Genomic DNA, 18,623 nt, shown 5'->3' with positions numbered 1-18,623 from the left:
TTTCAAAATATATTTCAATAGTTAAAGTTAACCCTAACTAGTTTTCGAGCTTACCTTAAATTGGCGTTGCTGAAGAGCGTGCAAACAGAAATAGTTCACTGTTTTATAACAACATGCATGTCTTTGCTCATAGATAATACTTGAGCGCATAAATTTTGTTGATGTATCAAACAATGTATCACATATATCGCTCACTCCTTTCAAGAAAGTCATAAATCGAAAATTGTCAATTTTCAATTGTGCATGTTTTCGGAATGCCCAGAAAATATACTATATCCCAGCAAAAGAGGCATATTTTTAACTTAATATTTACCCTCTACAGGGCAGAAAGTGTTGTTTTTGCATTTTGAAGAAAATGTATTGTTTAATTATTTTTTCAAATACATTTGATATTTTTCAAATGGAGAAAAAACCTTCAGATTTTACCTAAAAAGATCTGTTGCACAGTTAAAAGTTCAGTAAGTGGCTTGATATTTATTTTTAATACATTGTGTTATATTTTAAAACATTAAAAACGTTCTCCTGAAAAATCAAGTTTTTTGATTTATGACGTTCTTGAAAGGAGTGAGCGATATGTATATCACTGGTTTAAAAATATATTCGTCATACATGACCGCGGGCCGCACGTAATGGCGTAATGGGTTGACCACACTTGCTTTAAAGCAAAATTAATATACTTTTGACTTAGGTGCTTTATTTATTATTTCAATAATCTTTTGAGCAGTTTATTTGGTAGTTATTTTCGCATAGTATGAAGTATTAGAGGAATCATTGCTAATTTATTTCTAGTTTTTTTTTGCGTGATTAAATTACTTGTTACATGTTGAAGTAGAATTTGCAATTTTTAATTAGAAATTTCAAAAGGCTTTTCCATTATTACAGGTGTAATGAATATTGTAAATACTGTATTATTAAAAATCAATCATGTACATTTGTATAAAAAATGTATAATATTTTCTCACACACGTGACATATTTATATAAATATTTTTTTGTATGTACATCATAGGCACCTTTTATGAAAAAATACACAATATGGACACATAAGTGAACAGGTATTATTATTTTCTGATTCTGAAATGTTGAAAATTCCAACATTATTGGAATTTAAAAAAATGTTATTGTCACATGTTCTGCCTTGAGTGAGACAGTGAAAAAAGGACCAAGGTTGCACAAATTTTTTATTTGCTAAATTTTTTATGGATCTATTTATTTAAAAAAAAAAATTGTTAATGCATAATATATTTCGCATTACAAATATCTACACTCTTCGGGTTATTAGTTATTATTTAAAAATCTTACTTATTAAGGAGGTAATATTTGTATTTTTCACAAAAACGTGATCATTGACTATTTGATATATGTATTAATAGCTTAATCTTGCCCTGAAAAAAATCCCAAAGGATTTTAAACTTGTAAGTATAATACATTGACTTGTTAAAAATGACTAACTGCATTGATGTTTATTTTCTTGCCAAGCAAAAGTGACTTAAATGGCCCTCGTGAACATTTTACATTTTGTTTTTGTTTTTAGTTGGTCACTTTTTCCTGTAAGACTACGATATGTATGTAGTATGTCATAATTAAAGAGATGTATCTGCATGTTCCGATATTGATATACCATGGCTAAAAAAATTAGTACAATGGTACAAGTACCTAAATATTAATATTTCATGAATTGCAACCTCGGGAACCTGTCAACATGCTTGTGGTCAGTTGTCCTACTTCTTTCTATAAAAAAATGCGATAATACAATTTGTTTCGGATAAAAATAAAACATTTTTGTAATTCAAATAGTTTACTAATAAAATTTTGTAAATACACATTGTATCATTTAGTTTTATTTTACAATGATCACAAGTACTATCTTAATGTATTTATGATTTTAAATAAATAAGAATTCTTGAAGGTGCTTTACAAATGTTCCAGAGGTCACCTGTAAAAAAATGAACTACATAATAAAAAGGATGTTTGATTCCTAAATATGTCAGCTTTTGATCAATGCAATGTGCATTGTACATCTACACTACAAATGCGACAGTAATTTGGCATTTGAGTCAGCTTATCTTGTAGGTTACATTTTGTGTTGCATGTTGTGTTTTTAAATGCACTAAATGATTAAAATGTGTTTCTTATTCACTGATTGAAAATGAACAATCACGTGTATGAAGTTAATGTTTTATGATTTTTTAAATATCTTAATGGAGATTTAAGAAGTGCAAAAAGAGAATGTTGAAATCTGGACATCTACAAGGATTATGATCTGTTAATGGCTGGTTTGAGTAATCAATTTATATGTTGCAAAAATTCAGCATTTTGTGTTTTAATATTTGGATATTGTTGTCAATTTTTAGAATTGTTTGACAACTTCTAAAAAGAAATGTTTAAAAATTTTGTCATGTTTGTTAAAAAAAAGATTACTGCAAAGTTCATTATTTTTAAACAAGTAAAAAAAAAAGAAGCTCACATGAACCTTTCTTTACTGACACCACATTTAACTGCGAGCAGTTTTGAATTTGCGATTTGAGTGCTAGCAAGCGGTAGCAAGATCGATAGATCAAAACACTTCAGCTCTTTACCTAGTGTAGGATACTTTATGACGTTTGCAGAAGGACAATATAAATATTGGATTGCCAGCGTTGAATGGAAAGGAAAGTTTGAGTTCTCAAAATTATTATTGGGGATTTTGACTAAGATTTTATTTATATAAGTTTTTGTAAATAAATGGCAAGAGCTTGTTTTAACAAATTATTTGAAGCCATGTTTTCCAAATACCTATCTAGTCATCTTTTAATAAACGCAATAAGGAATGAACATTTTAATGCTTGTCATAAAATCAGAGCGATAAACGAAATTACAAAGTAATGCTGATTAAATTGAACTGTAAGTATAATATAGATACATACTACATACTATTATTCGATCAAATGTTTATTTTTAAGTTCAAATATGTATCTACATATCATCGGTGATATTGCAAATGAACTATCTCAATTTTTATCTCTTTTTTTTACATTTTAAGGGATTATGAGGATAGTATAATTTTGTAATACTGACGCAAAATAATTCAAATAAAGGTTTAATTATTTAGCCGCAGATAATAAGAGTGGTGGGGGCTCCTATTACACATAGTGTTCTTGAATTTGAAAACCAAATTAAGTAATGACTTCTTCACTGAATACTGAAAAGTCATATTTTATTCTATTTTTAGATTCAATCACTGAATACCAATCGGTGGAAAAATTTGGCTGCATATTGACAAAATGAATATTGAGAAAAAGTAACGAATATTACATACTGGATCCCAATCTCGGGTTATTGAACATCCATTAGGCATATGTATACCATTTGGGGATCAATCGCATAACTTGTTCAATGAATTACTGTATGTAATTAGTTGAATGAGGTTAATACATGATGTAAAAATGTGAAAATATATGCAAAATTTTCAACAACCCACTCTCAGAATAGTTCTCTGCACATTTCTTGTTTAACTGTAGTCAATTATGTGATGGTACTGGGTAAATTCAACAACAAATTACCCCATTCATTGAACAAGTAGAATGTCAGCCGCTCTAACTCCTATCAGCGCCTAACGGTGCTCAGAGCACTCCTTCGGATGGATAATGATGTTACATTGATCATTAATTACACAAAGGCAAGGTGATCAGTCCTGCACTTCAGATACTTGGGTTTAGGAGTAAAATATATTTGATTGGATATAGACGTCGTAATTGAAGGTACTCAAGGAGGAATGGTAAGTATTGTTAATTCGGAGAAAAACAGCATTTTGCGCCAGCTAGGGCGGCGCTCACAAGTTGCTTGTAGCCTACCTAAGTTGGACAAGCTATGTTAATGTGTACGAGCTCTGGTGATCTAGTACAATAAATAAAACCTTCAAAAAGATGAGCAGTTTAGTAAATTTGGCTCTTTGCAATACTCCCCACCGACGATATGTTACGAGAGTCGTCAATATTAACAAGTCATTGAATATGACACCGTAACATTACATTTGATTCCAATTAATTTCATTTATTAATAATAAAGCATAGAAAAATATTTACTTCCAATGGTACGCACAACCGTCAATTCGTTTTCCAATTTTTCTTCACCATTTCAATATGTTCGGAAAATCACAACTCCAACACATGAAACTTTTAAGTTCACTTGAAAATAAACATTTTAAAAAGCAATCACACAATATGTACACATTGGTTATCACAAACATAGTAAGGAAGTATGTCAGAGCACTGTATTGTTTTAATGAGGCTTAAAATATTTTATGCAATTTGTATATTATTTACAATAGTTACAAAAACACGTTTCTTAATCTAAATAACCATTATTTGATGATGATCCACACAGAGGTGATTATGGCAAAAGAAATTGATTGAGATCCAATCTTTACGGGGATTTCTTTATAAATTTTTGTTAACATTTTTAATGGTACATGTGTTCATTTATACATATTTTAAACGTCAACAAAAAATCCCACACAGACATAGCCTATGCTATATATAATAAAATACAATTAATGAGGCTAATTGTAATAATTTAAATCAGAAAGTAGGCAGAAAAACAAGTTTAAGAGTAAAAAATAATAATTTCAAAACCTATTAAGGAAAAGATATAAAATAAGAAACAGTAAAATAAAAATAAACATGTTAAACAAAACTAAGAAAAATAAATTTTAAGTATGAAATCACTAAGTCTTATTTGGGACATGTGCTGAGTGGAGAAAAGTACAAGCTACTGCAACTGATCATCAATGTAAGATCGATGGTCGAAGAGGTGTCGGAAGAAGGTGGATCTCCTGGCTCCATAATATACACGAGTGGAAAGGAGTACGGAGTGCGAAGGAGCTGTTTCGGACTGCCCAAAATAGGGACATATTTTTAAAAGCGATAATCAACGTCTGGAGGATCTGACGTAACAAATAAGATGAAATTAAAAATTGATTCGGAATTTCTAAACCATTTCATTCATACACCAGAGTACATGGGACACATCGCTCACTCCTTTCAACAACGTCATATATAAAAAAACATGATTTTTTAGATCATTTTTTAAGTTATAATGAAATGTATTAAAAATAAATATCAAGTCACTTATTGAACTTTTTACTGTGCAACAGATCTTTTTAGGTAAAACCTGAAGGTTTTTTCTCCATTTGAAAAATATTAAGTATATTTAAAAAAATAATTAAACAATACCTATTCTTCAAAATGCAAAAACAACACTTTCTGCCCTGTAGCGGGTAAATATTAAGTCAAAAATATGCCGCTTTTGCTGGGATATACAACATTTTCTGGGCATTCCGAAAACATGCACAACTGAAAATTGATAAATTTTGATATAAGACGTTGTTGAAAGGAGTGAGCGATATGTCAATGACCTCCAAACCGTAGAGTGATAAATCAAAAAGATAATGAATCAATCATCCCGTCGGTTCACCAAGTAACAATCTACAAGAACAAATCACTGTCATTCTCCGATTTGCAATACAATGCATGAACACATTATTTTAAAAATGAAGTCTTACAAATTATCTCCTTTTATACACGTACCTACCGAGCCATCTATGTATATCAATCTACCGTCTCTTTATCATCTGAACATCCCACAAATCCTGAAAGGACCATCATCCACCATAAACTTCCGGTACTTCGTGTGTGCGACATGTGACGCAAGGAGAATATTCCACTTTAGGACTCGTGAAACGTGCACAAAAGGACATATAATTAATGTAATTAAAATTGGATATAAATATTTTTTTAGGTTATCTTATAAATATTTTATAAAATGTGGAAGCATCCATGAAAATAAATACATTATTTATTTTGCTAGGATCTTCCTAGAGGATTATTAAAAGATAAGAAAAGCATTGAAAAATGCGTAAATTTCGAGAATAAACTGCACTTATACATATGCAAGTGCAATTGGAAGAATTAATAAAAAGTTCTGTAAGGGTAGAAACACAGAAAGAAAGATTCACCAGTTTAGCTGTGTCACCGTCAAATATGTATATCTAAACATTCGTTATGCATTATGATTTATTAAAAATTGCCGAACTAAGGAAAAAAAAAACGCATAAAAGAATTATGAAAATATATATACAAACTGATTATATCACTCGTGTATAAGTAATAATATCAATAAGATTATACTGTTTTCAAAATAGATTATTTACCATTGATAAAATAACAAAAGGAGTCAATAATTTAAGACACTTGTCTCATAATTCACCTTTGAGGTTTATTTCACTGCTTTGTATCATGTTTCGAGTTGGTAGCATTGGCGGTCATGTTATCAAAGCTTCACCTTGATTATGTCATTTTCCTTGGTGTTGTGGCAGTGTAAACTTGACCGTTCTGCGTCATGTATCGTGGGGCGAATCAAAGAGATGATAGTCGGAGGCCACTGCCATGATGTTCCACCACCTCGAAATTCAAATGGTATAATGGTTTCCAAGGTCTGGTCGGCAGAGCGGTAGAATTTACAATATCGCGCCATTAAAAAAATACATTATCAAGGTCAAACCTTGATCAAATAACTACAGAAGTACCAACTCATTCATGTATGGAAGGCAGCGAGACAAACCTATCAAATGTGGTATGCCAGTGGGTAATTTTTAACACTTATATAAAAGAACTGTAAGAGAAAGTTGCGGGGACCGCAGCTGCAACTGGTGTCATCTATATTTATTGAATATATTTGCAGTTTAAAAGCCGAGCAGTTTAAAAGAGTATGAAAAAAAAACCACCTTGTTCTGGAATGGTAGTTCACCTCTATCGGGCTCTCTCAGTAATGAGAGCGGCCGTCTCTCCTATCCTTTCTGTCCTCCCGGGCCCTATCCCACCTGTCTCTGGAGCGCGAATTGTCTCTAGAGCGCGACCTGTCCCTGGAGCGCGACCTGTCCCTGCCCTCCCGTGATCTGCCCCTCTTGTCCCTGCCCTCCCTGGACCTGCCCCTCCTATCTCTCGACCTGTCTCTTCTCCTGTAGTCTCCGGAGCGACCGTCTTCGTCTCGCGAACTGTACGTTGTATCGTATTTTTTACTACGACTTTCGTATTTCTTCGAGCTTCTTTCGTCGCTTCTGGATCGAGATCTATGAGAATATTTGGACTTGTGAGTTATCTTTTCCGGCGTCTGCGTAGATTGCCGACTACTCTTGTGACTTTCGCGAGTCGAGCTGTCACGCCTTTTATGATTGGAATCTTTTTTTCTAGAAGATTCTTTTTCTTCTAAATCAAATTTATAATTTTCTTCCTTTTTGCGTTGTTTAGAAGGTTTATGTTTATCTTCTTTTTTAGATTTGTGTTTATCTTTTCTGGATTTTTTTGGTTTCTTCCTCTCATGATCGGATCTTCCTTTTTTCGTCTTGCTAGACTTTTTAGTAACACTTTCCGAATCACTTCCGGAGATGGAATTTTCGGAAGTGTCAGAATGAGTGCTGCTGGAAGAATCGGTTCGCTTGCGGGAAGGTTTTTGTTTATCAGTTACGACGGAATCACTATCGCTGTTACTGGATTCGGCCGAAGCCAAAGTAGAACTGCCGCTGCCGCTTCTGCTGTCCTCGCTAGTCTTTTTGCTGCCAATTTTAGATTTCCCCTTTTTAGGGGAATCGTGTAATTTTGTTTCTTTTTCGTGATAGTCCTTCTTAGATATCTTAACCTTCTTACCGATTTCACCCGAACTATGACTTTTGACTTTATTTTCCACGCTTTCCCTAGACCTGTGTTCGTTTCTGTTTTTTTCTTGGTCGATCTTGGATCTCTTCGCATCCTCCAGTGGCGGCGTGCTTTCGTTGACAAATTTTTCTGTGAAAACAATCCGGAGCATTTATCTTATATCATAAATAATTAAGCCCTAACCAAACATATATAAAAAAATTAATTTTCACTAATATTGTTAAAATAAAGTTGTAAAATTAAAATACATGGATAAATAATAAAAAAAATTCCAGGGCTACCTCGCGTAGAGCGATAATTTATATGTAATATTCATGATCAAGCGTAATTGGCTCTGAATGTGATCACCTTACATAATAGTAAAACTGAGACTTACTTTGGTGGAAATTATTCTGTTCTTTCCTATTGTTGGTTGAGGTACCCTCACCATCAGACGAACCTTCCTGATCTGGCGCTGCGGACCTCGGGGGCGGGGACGCCGGGCGCTGCGCCTCCCCCCCTCCGCCAAGGGAAGCTTCCTCTTCCGCAATTCTGGCTTCGATTTCGCGACTTGTCTTCTCAAATTCTGCTTTTCTCCGCCTAATTGTGTCCTGTAATAGATACAATTGTTGCAAACAGAAAGAGAAATACTGACAGAGTCCAGGCGCAAAGTAATTCCTTTTGTATGCAGCAACTGATTTCAATGATTCAAGCGTGAGACAGGTCGGCTGTCCAAACTCAAAACACAGTAAGGGACATTTTTTTGTAGTCCGTTTTTTTGCATTTTTGGACTAAGTAGATTCTACTTAGTCCAAAAATGCAAAAAAAAACGTACTACAAAAAAATGTCCCTTACTGTGTTTTAAGTTTGGACAGCCGAGGTCACTTTGGCTTCATAATATCGATGATCAAATTAAGACTGCTTCCGACTGTTTCGGTTTCCTATGTGCCACTTGGGTGCGAATAGCTATCAAAGGAAAAAAAATATATCGTTTACCTCATTCCCAGCAATTTGACCCCGAAGATTATCAGTAATTTGATCAATTATTACATCACTCGTGGCCGTTGATGCGACCGATTGATCACTCACCATTGGAGAGCATTACCCTCCTTTGAATATATTTATTAATTTCTTTTTCTGTAGAAAATATATTATAAAGATGTGAAATAAATGAGCGAGCATATTTTACCTGAAGTTGTCGATCGGTGATATCCTCGGGTCGCCTGTTGTTGGGAGTCCTGGAGCGGTTGTCTTCGGAATCCGAGTCGGAGCTACTGTCGCTGCTGTCTCCGTAGATTCCCAACCCTGATACAATTCAACCCATATTGTAATTAAGCAAATTATTTTCCAAAACCTATTGCCTACAAATTATTACGCCTCAGATATTGATTTAATAATTTACTTGCATAGGAGAACATCGGAAACAAACAGAAAAATTATTTAGTTCTACTTGAAAATCTTACATCTCTTAATCTCCAAGAAGCTCAAAATAAATTAGTTTAAATATTACTATATTTCATCCAAATTCTAATTATGAATTAAAAATCTATTAACTTATCGACTGATAACATTCTATATCAGATATTTTTATAATAGCAGTTAAATAATGCAGTATTACTATGTACGTTTTGATGTTATTTCAATTTGTTAAAAAAATATATCACTTATTTTTTAATATTATATGTCGCTGAGATACTTTTATTAGCATTAAAAAAGCAAGTTGATTCAGTATATACAAGACAAAATATTTATAAAGGAAAATGTACAAATTATTAGGCCGATAATATTAGATAAATAAAAAAGATTGACACATAGATAGCAAATCTCTACCAATTTCGAGATACTGAACACAAATGTGTCAAAAAAGTGAAGATTGCCACTAATATACCCATATATCCCGTGCTTTTGTGATATATTGAGGCGAATATATTTAAAAATATGTAAATGTGTAATGTTTTCAATGCCATTTTTGTTTTCAGCATCCAAAATCTTTTAAGAAATTGCTATTTTAATCTCAGATACATGTCAATTATTATCAAAATTTATTTCCCAGCGTAATAAACATAACTGAAAGAAAATGAGAAGTAAATATGAAAAGGATCTAAAGCGGCGGTATACTAAAACTCTTTACAAAAACAATTCAGAAATATCCATTGTGCAATTTTTATTATTTATGATTTGTTTCTTTCGGGTGCTTTAGTATGTTTTTATCTAATTTATAGTAAAAACTCATTAATCCCTTAATTAAATCATAATTCAAAAATATTTTATAATTCTGGTCCCTCTTCTGATTTTTCATGCAAAAATTTAGATAATTTAAAAAAGTTAAAAATACACGTCATTTTTAACAAAACATATAAAATGAAATGAATTTGACTTAAATTTATGAGAAAAAAAGCAAAATAATAGTTAAAAATCTAAATAAAATAATTATTTCAAAGCAACGAACTTTTACTGTATTTATAAAACAAAAGATTTTTTAAATAATAATTTTAAATATTTTTCATACTTTATTTTTTACTAAAATTAATTACTTTTCAGAATAAAAAAAAAGAAAATGCCGGATTTCAGAGACATTTTTTTAAAGCAAAATTATTCCCATCTAAGATGAAATGAAGCGCAAAGTGAAATCTGAATTTGTAATTCTTTGCGGGGTATACCGCCGCCTTAAACTAAAAGTGAATTAAAGAATATAACTCACCGAGTCCCCCACCAATGGCAGACAAGGCCTGCGACTTGCTAGCCACTGTTTCACCACGCGATGCTTTCATATAAATATAAACGTTTAATGAACAAAAAATACATTGAACATAGGCACTCGTCAATTCCTGAAACCATAACATCTAGACCAAATGATATAACACATAGCACAGGAGATATATTAAAAGAATTCAACTCAAAAGTCCAGTAAGCAGGTTTAATGTCATTTTAAGACTTTTCTTGCGGTTTGTGTACTACAAATAACAAAGGTAATAAATAAAAAATTTAGGAACCGAAATTATAATAAAATAATAATTATGTATTATCACAGGGTTTTCACATCACAGAAATTAATCATAATCGCCAATCCTCGAATATTTGTGTTCCACAATGCACGTCAATTCTAGTCCAAAGTGTAAGTGGAGCATCAAAGAGATAAAACATCACGGATAGTTGATTTTAAATACATATTACAATTTTTTTTTAGTAAGCTTTTAAAGTTTTCAGTCTTCTGGTGTTTGTGGAGTCCGCCATTCCGCTGGTAACAGTCGTTCAATGTATTTTGGTTAACAACAATGATACCTTGTGGATGTGACCTGATTCTGGACATTTCCTCTTTGCAGATTGACAATATTTGCTCTGTTGTGACTTCAAGAAGGATCTCTGTGAGGGTCCGTCGAACCGTCAGCATCTGCACAAACCAAATTGATCAGATGGAGTGGTTTCTACAGTAATGCTTTAAAACAATAAACTTTAGCGCTAAACTATTGTACGCGTCTTTCCAACTCCACTCTATCTTAAATTAATCTATCAGGGCAAATGTGGCAGACAGAGATTGCAATTATATTATTGATATTTATTAATATTTAATTATGTTTTACTTAGTAAATACCACTATCTCTTAAAATCTACTATGACACGTGTTTCGATGCATTCCGCAACATTTTCAAACACCGCAGATGCATCGAAATGCGGATTTGATGCGGAATGCATCGAAACACGAGTCACAGTGGATTTTAAGAAATAGTGGTATGTATTTACTAAGTAAAACATTAATTAAAAATGGATAGATTTTACCACAAAGTGACTGCCGAATCAATTAATGAAGATATTTATTAACCCTGATGGTGTTATGACACACTACTTTGATGGTTATTTGATAACAGCACTTTGGCATTTATCCACATCATAAATATTGTGACTCATAATTTTTTTTACTGTATGATAGATAGTTTCACTGGGAAATGCAAGACTTTCCAAAAAGGCACTAAGATGACATTTTTTTACTGATATGAACTTATCAAACATTGCTTAAGTTGGTGGCAATCTAAAGATAACAATTGGTATGCAAAGTTTGAAATATTTCGTAGTTAAAATATAACTTAATGCGAGACAAAGAAGGGGAAAGAACTCTCTGTCATCGGAATTAAAAAATATATATGGTTGGAAGGATTGGAAAATTGAGAAACAAAAAATAAAAAAAATAAAAAAGAATGCTAGCTGTCAGCACATTAAAAGGTCTTTGAATTCAAAATAATAATAATAAATAATAAAACCCTTATCCGCACCCCAATGGTGCATAGGGCACTGCGTCATATAAACGCAGTGTTATCTTGATTGTTTACACATGAAGGAAAGGTGATCAGCCCTCCCCTTCAGGTACCAGTCCAGGATAATATTGAATAAATATGACAGTGAAAAAATCACTTCTATTTATTTTACCCCCCTTGGGAATCGAACCCGGGACCTCCAGAACGGTAGACGAGCGTGCTGACCATTACACTACGGAGGCGGACAAAAACCTTAACTAAATTTGTGGAAAAAAGTGTGTATTTAATAAACTAGTACAACTCACAACATCTTGCATCATTTCTTCCTGAGATTTTTGAAGTAAAGGAGGTGGTTCCTTAATAATTTCTTTGTCAATTTTTTCTCCTTCCTTCTCCATTTTGGTTTCCGTGTCTGATTCTTCACTATCAGTGTCCTGAAGAAATTACAAAGAAACTTTTAAATATCATTCACACTGCTGTTGTTTTAGAAGTTTATGTCCAAATATGTATGCGGAAATAGTATGTATTTCATAAAAATAAAAATAAAACATAGTGTACAGTTTATCTTTATATATATGTAAAAACGAAAAAGATACTGCTGTTTTCAGAATAAAAGGTTATTTTTACATCTTCTGAAAGTTGCCATTTATCCCTTACCTATATTGATTGATATTTTCAAAGATGATATAGTCATTACTTCACACATCGCTCACTCTTTTCACAACGTCATATATCCGATTTTTCAGGAGATTGTTTCAAAGTTTAAGAATAAAGTAAAATATATTTATTAAAAATAAATATCAAGTCCGCCTCCGTAGTGTAATGGTCCGCCTCCGTAGTGTAATGGTCAGCACGCTCGGCTACCGTTCTGGAGGTCCCGGGTTCGATTCCCAAGGGGGGTAAAATAAATATAAGTGATTTTTTCACTGTCATATTTATTCAATACTACCCTGGACTGGTACCCGAAGCGGAGGGCTGATCACCTTTCCTTCATGTGTAAACGATCAAGATAACACTGCGTTTATATGACGCAGTGCCCTATGCACCATTGGGGTGCGGATAAGGGTTTTATTATTATTAAATATCAAGTCACTTATTGAACTTTTTACTGTGAAACAGATCTTTTTAAGTAAAACCTGAATGTTTTTTCTCCATTTGAAAAATATTCAGTACATTTATTAAAATAATTAAACAAAACCTTTTCATCAAAATGCAAAAACAACACTTTCTGCCTTGTAGCGGGTAAATATTAAGTTAAAAATATGCCGCTTTTGCTGGGATATAGTACATTTTCTGGTCATTCAGAAAACATGCATAACTGAAAATTTACAATTTTTGATATATGACGTTGTTGAAGGGAATGAGCGACATGACTATTCGATAAACTATTTAAGTCGAAACAAGTAAAGAGGTCAGAAACTGACAAAAGTTGAAGAAGGAATGGTTTAGGTCATGTTTTGACCTTTGGCTTGAGTGTGCACACCTAGTGAATTTTGTTCAAGCCGATTATGTTAGATAGATAACAAATACGTAAATGATAAAAACGGATATTAAATAATTTAATGGACACACTGCACAACAGTAAAATTAAAAGGGTGTTTGACATGTTGAACTTACAAATTTGCTTTTGACAGGAAGTCGAGGTACCCCATCATCAGGTTGTTCCTGTAGAGCACGTTCCTCTTCCATTCTCTTCAGTCGGAGGTATTCCTCTCTCTCCTTCAATTCTCGTTCCCTATCCAGTTGCTTCTGCTTTTCCCTTTCCATTTTCTCAAGACCTTGAGAAAGTACATTATTTAATTTTTTCAAAGCATAATGCGTATTTTATAAGAGGAAAATTGCGATTTCACTCCCTTAACTTCTTTGCGGGAAATGCTTAAAAGCGTCTTTTAAAATTTATAAAACAATTTTATGAGGCAAATGTGGAAAAAAGAGCTGAGGAAGACCGAGGAAAACTTGGCATGATCAGGTATGTCAAATACTTGAATGCGGTTAGGGCAGAAGCCAAAATAATCGGCGGTTATGTATGAGGAGATGCATGAATGCAAAAGAGGCGAAGAATGTTTGCAAAGAAAGAGTGATGTGGCGCTCTATTCTCTCTGCCTAATCCTGCGGTGAAGAAGGGTGATGGCTAGTTAGAGGAAGATAAAAACCTTCTCTGATCCAGGCGGGTAGGGACCGTCTCTTGGCCGCGTCTATGGTCTGCGTGGTGTCCTCCTGCGAGGGTTGCTGCGGCGGAGGCAGGGGGTGCTGTGGCGGCAGGAGGCGGGGGGGAGGGCGGCGCGCCGAGGGCGAGGGGCGGCGCGCGGGGGCGGGGGGCGGGGGCACGCGCGGGGGCAGGGCCTGCGCGGGCGGCTCGCCGTCCCCCGACCAGTAGCCGCCCATCATCTGCGGGGCGCTGGTCGTGTACCTGGAGCAGTGCCCATGATAAAATGTTTGCATTCAAAAGTAAATGAACATATTCTAATCCCCAATTTTCGAATTTCGCAATTTGAAGTATTTTTCAAATTTTGATTTCTTTGATTTTAACGAGCTTTTTTGTATTACTATATTAAGTGACGTTAGGTTAGGAAATGTTATGTAAGGTCAGGTTAGGTTATGTTAAGTAAGTTTAATTTTATTAATTGATTTGGCAGTCACTTTGTGGTAAAATCTATCCATTTTTATTTAATGTTTTACTTAGTAAATACCACTATTTCTTAAAATCTACTGTGACACGTGTTTCGATGCATTTCGCATCATTTTCAAATATGCGGTGTTTGAAAATGATGCGGAATGCATCGAAACACGTGTCACAGTAGATTTTAAGAAATGGTGGTATTTACTAAGTAAAACATTAATTAAAAAAAGTAAGTTTAAGTTGGGATAGGTTAGTTAAGGTTAAGTAAGGTTAATTTTTGAGAACTTAGAATCTACTTAGAATGATATTTTGAAAACACATTATTACGAACAATTTACCTTTACTAGGACGAAAAAATTTAAAATCTTTAAAAATTAAAAAAAAGCAACTACAAAAAAAAGAAGGAAGAGGAAAGAGCGGAGCTTCGTTGCGGTATAATCTCTTTAAGTGTCTTTAAGAGCTAACAATAAGCTCGTTACCATATTATTGAGACTATTATAATTACCCGGAGAAGTTATTCTGTCCCGTCGTATAACCCGAGTAGGGGGGCTCAGGTGTCGGCATAAGGGCTGGTTTGGCCGGAGCATTTGGGCCTTGCCACCCCCAACCTGCTGAAAAAACAAAAGGTACTAAGTAATATGATTTTTTAACCTTTTGACTACCAAAATCCTATACATCGCCTTTCGGTACTCTAGCAAGAAATACCGGATTTTTTATCTGGTCATGATTTATAAAAGTATCAGATACATTTTGGAAAGTATGTGAGAGATTTTTACAGGGTTGTGCAAAAAATTTCGATTCATATTGTGTTTTTTCTTCTTCAATAAGTTATACATTGTTTTCCAAATTGAATGATCATTTATATCTTAAATGCGTTCGGGCGATAATATAGTGGACGTATTACGTACGTTCGTATGGGTAGGGCGGTTAAATCACGCTATTTCTGGCATAGTAACCCCAAAAGTCCTAGTAACGAAAGGGTTAAACAATATACAGTATGGTGCCTCGGTCGGCCCGACAAACCATGGACGGCCGTGCAACAACATGACGTCACCACGCCGTTAAAAGTAGTGACAACGCAAGGTAGATCCTCTTTCGTCCCAGGCCCACCGGAGCGACCTGACCTACCTTCATATTGCCCATTTACCATGTCTCGTCGTGACGAAAATTTGTAGCATTTAATTAATATTTTTGTGAATATAAGTTTAGAGTGAAACCTGTAAATCTTAAGTTATTTGTAAACAAAAATCTTTTGTGAGAATAAACGCGGATATTTCAAGTAAGTTCTTCGTAAATTCCACATTTTCATTTAATATAAAAATGCAACCTCTGAGGAGATAGTGGACGTGGTTGCCCGTATTCAGTGCAAATGGGTAACCACGCTTCCACAACAGTTTATGTGTCTTAGCAAATATTGAATAAAATAAATATTAAGAATGTGAAATAAATGTTACCCCATTGATTCCACGTGGAACCCCAGTTGGGGTCAGGCGCCGAGTTGTTCCACTGTTGAGGGGTTATGGAGGGGGGCGCCGGGGGTTCTATGTCTACCGCCTCCATTTCCATCGGAGCTTCTCCACCTTCTAAAGCTGAAAAATTATATGTTTATTTCTATATCGTGGGAATACTGGCAAAAAACTCTAAAATTCCTGTTTTAATAATCGCTGTTATTTAAAACTTTTAGTCTAATAAAATAGCCTCTTTTAATCTCAAAGTTAAATTAACTTTTAAAATCACATTAATGACATTTTAAACTACTTAACATCTTGCCAGTTTATAGAATGTTAAAATCTTGAAGTCAAAATGTCATATTTTCGAGTTAAGGTTTTTTGCCAGTACACCCACGATATGTATGTACATTAGTAGGCTTATTGCTATGAAGCAATATCTTCCAACCTACCAAAAATAAAATAATAATAATGTAATTTTACCATTTACCTGCAATAGGGATGTAACTCACTATTGATACTTTAAATAGGAATGTAACCCACTATTAATACCTGCAATAGGGCTGTAACTCACTATTAATACTTTCAATAGGAATGTAGCCCACCACTAACACCTGCATCAGGGATGTAAGACAAGTGACATGCTATTAAGACCCCGTATTTAATAAGTCGCAACTTAATTTTCACTAAATCCAGGTAACATATTACGTAATTTATTTTTTATATTAAAAAAAAAAGTTTTTCTTAGAAATAAGTACATGGTTTTGAAAAGAAAAGAGTTATTGAAAAGTAAGGAGTAAAAAAATACATTTATGTAAATATTTTTTCTACATTCTTTAAAAAAAATCGGGCGTGGAGAGACGTGTTACCTCTCTGGCGGTCGGCCGTTGATTGAATTCTATGTTTGCGAATAAGGCCTTAATGCCTGCAATAAGACGTAAGGAGCTATTAATACCTGCGATGGGCATAACGGGTGGTGGCAGGGGAGCCAACGGAACTGGCTGTACAGTAGGTGGAACGATCTCTTTCATCTGTATCCATTGCTGCGCCAGTGCTCCCCAGTCTACCTGGTCGCTGTCCATATTCTGATACGCGACTGGGTTGAGGGCCCATTGCGTGGGGTAATCCACTGTGTCGTTACCCGAATACATCATGGATCTATAAATTTCATAATACGCATGGAATAAATAGTGCAGAAAATATGCTTTATGACCAAATTTCATAGAATTTTTAAAATGCTATTTAAAGACTAAAGTAAAAAAAGTAGGAGTAGTAAGACACAAAAAACTGAGACTTTTTGACTTTGTGAAAATCCGATCTTGGTTCGATCAAAGATCTAGCTGTTTTAACACCGAATAGTCTCGGTCAACAGTTTTGATGATGAGGGCGGAACAACAACCTGGTTGTTGTTCCGCCGGTTTTGATGCTGAGGGCGGAACAACAACCGCTGAGAGCGGAACAACCTGGTTCCAACTCTAATGTATGGAAGTGAAACATGGAGTTGGCAAAAGAAGGATGAAAGTAGACTGAATGCAGTCGAAATGCGATCTCTCAGAAGAATGTGTAACAAAACGATGTATGATAGATGTGCGAATAGTGAAATAAGGAAGGAATGCAAAGCTGAGATAAGCATTATCGATAAAATTAAGAAAGGTGTGTTGAGATGGTTTGGACATGTAGAACGAATGAGTGAGGAAAGAACGGTAAAACAAATTTATGAGGCGAATGTTAGCGGGAAAAGAAGCAGAGGAAGACCGAGAAAAACATGGCACGATCAGGTATGCCAAATACTTGAAAGTGGTCAGGTTAGGAGTCGTAACAATCGGCGGGTATGTATGAGGAGATGCATGAACGTGGAAGAGGCGAAGAATGTTTGCAAGGACAGAGTGGTGTGGCGCTCTATTCTCTCTGCCTACCCCTGCGGGAAGCGGCGTGATGGTTAGTTAGTTAGTTAGGGCGGAACAATTCACAAAACAAGGGTTCAATTGCTGTTGGATGTGAAAAATAAAGGTCATGGTGTGGCCGAGAAATCACAATAAAAACTAGTGTGCTTTTGATTATGTCAAGTGTGTAGGTGATATGCAAGGGCGAAGTTATGGAGTTGCAAATTATATAGCGGAAAAAAATTCACTAGCGATATATTTGTCCCATCAAATGGGAATGTAACCTAATAAAAATGACATTAGCATATATCAAAATTTAATTAATTATTAAATTATTTGACATGGTGGACGGCAATCCCAATGGCAGTGTTGGTTATGCCAAATTAACAGAAAAGTATAAATAAACACGCTTCAGACGTCGGCGGCTCCGATAACTGAAGAGAAAATAAAGTTATTTATCCAAAAATCACTCTAATATACTAAAAAAATTATAACATATTCGACCATTTAGCTAAAAAATAACTTAAGAACAGGCCCAAATACGTAAGTCACATGCATATTAATAGACGCGGTATACTAAATTTGTACGTTGCAGCCTTAGTAAAATTTTGTAATAAAATATGTAAATGTATATTTGCAAACTAACATTAATGATTAAAACGTAAATTCACCACAAAATTAAATAAAACTTTATATAAAATCTGACAAACATAGCGAACATTTTGAGCTTTCAGCGCAGCGCTATTATAATGT

The 18,623-nt window shown here is 34.2% G+C and overlaps 1 protein-coding gene across 3 annotated transcripts; it reads right to left on the bottom strand.

Annotated features, from left to right (window-relative positions):
- Positions 1 to 1,778: 1,778 nt before the first annotated feature.
- LOC148312850 (uncharacterized) lies at positions 1,779 to 18,618 on the bottom strand. 3 transcript variants are annotated; one of them, XM_088272326.1, is made up of 13 exons: positions 18,517 to 18,618; positions 16,943 to 17,145; positions 15,994 to 16,128; positions 15,045 to 15,150; positions 14,073 to 14,329; positions 13,537 to 13,697; positions 12,225 to 12,353; positions 10,952 to 11,060; positions 10,371 to 10,433; positions 8,859 to 8,974; positions 8,067 to 8,280; positions 6,763 to 7,819; positions 1,779 to 1,935 (listed from the first exon to the last, which is right to left on the bottom strand). In XM_088272326.1, exons 2-12 carry the CDS (start codon positions 17,139 to 17,141, stop codon positions 6,801 to 6,803), a joined length of 2,508 nt encoding a protein of 835 aa, XP_088128452.1. In that variant the 5' UTR covers positions 17,142 to 17,145; positions 18,517 to 18,618; the 3' UTR covers positions 1,779 to 1,935; positions 6,763 to 6,800. The 3 variants fall into 3 exon arrangements, with proteins under 3 accessions (XP_088128452.1, XP_088128462.1, XP_088128443.1); XM_088272336.1 differs by having other exon boundaries at positions 15,045 to 15,147; XM_088272317.1 differs by lacking the exon at positions 1,779 to 1,935 and having other exon boundaries at positions 6,663 to 7,819.
- Between the last annotated feature and the right edge of the window lie 5 nt (positions 18,619 to 18,623).

The sequence above is a fragment of the Brachycentrus maculatus genome, unplaced genomic scaffold (assembly GCF_059751285.1).
Source record: "Brachycentrus maculatus isolate JH-2025_06_01 unplaced genomic scaffold, ASM5975128v1 h1tg000031l, whole genome shotgun sequence".
Taxonomy (NCBI): Eukaryota; Metazoa; Arthropoda; class Insecta; order Trichoptera; family Brachycentridae; genus Brachycentrus; species Brachycentrus maculatus.
This window is presented reverse-complemented; position numbering and strand designations above follow the sequence as displayed.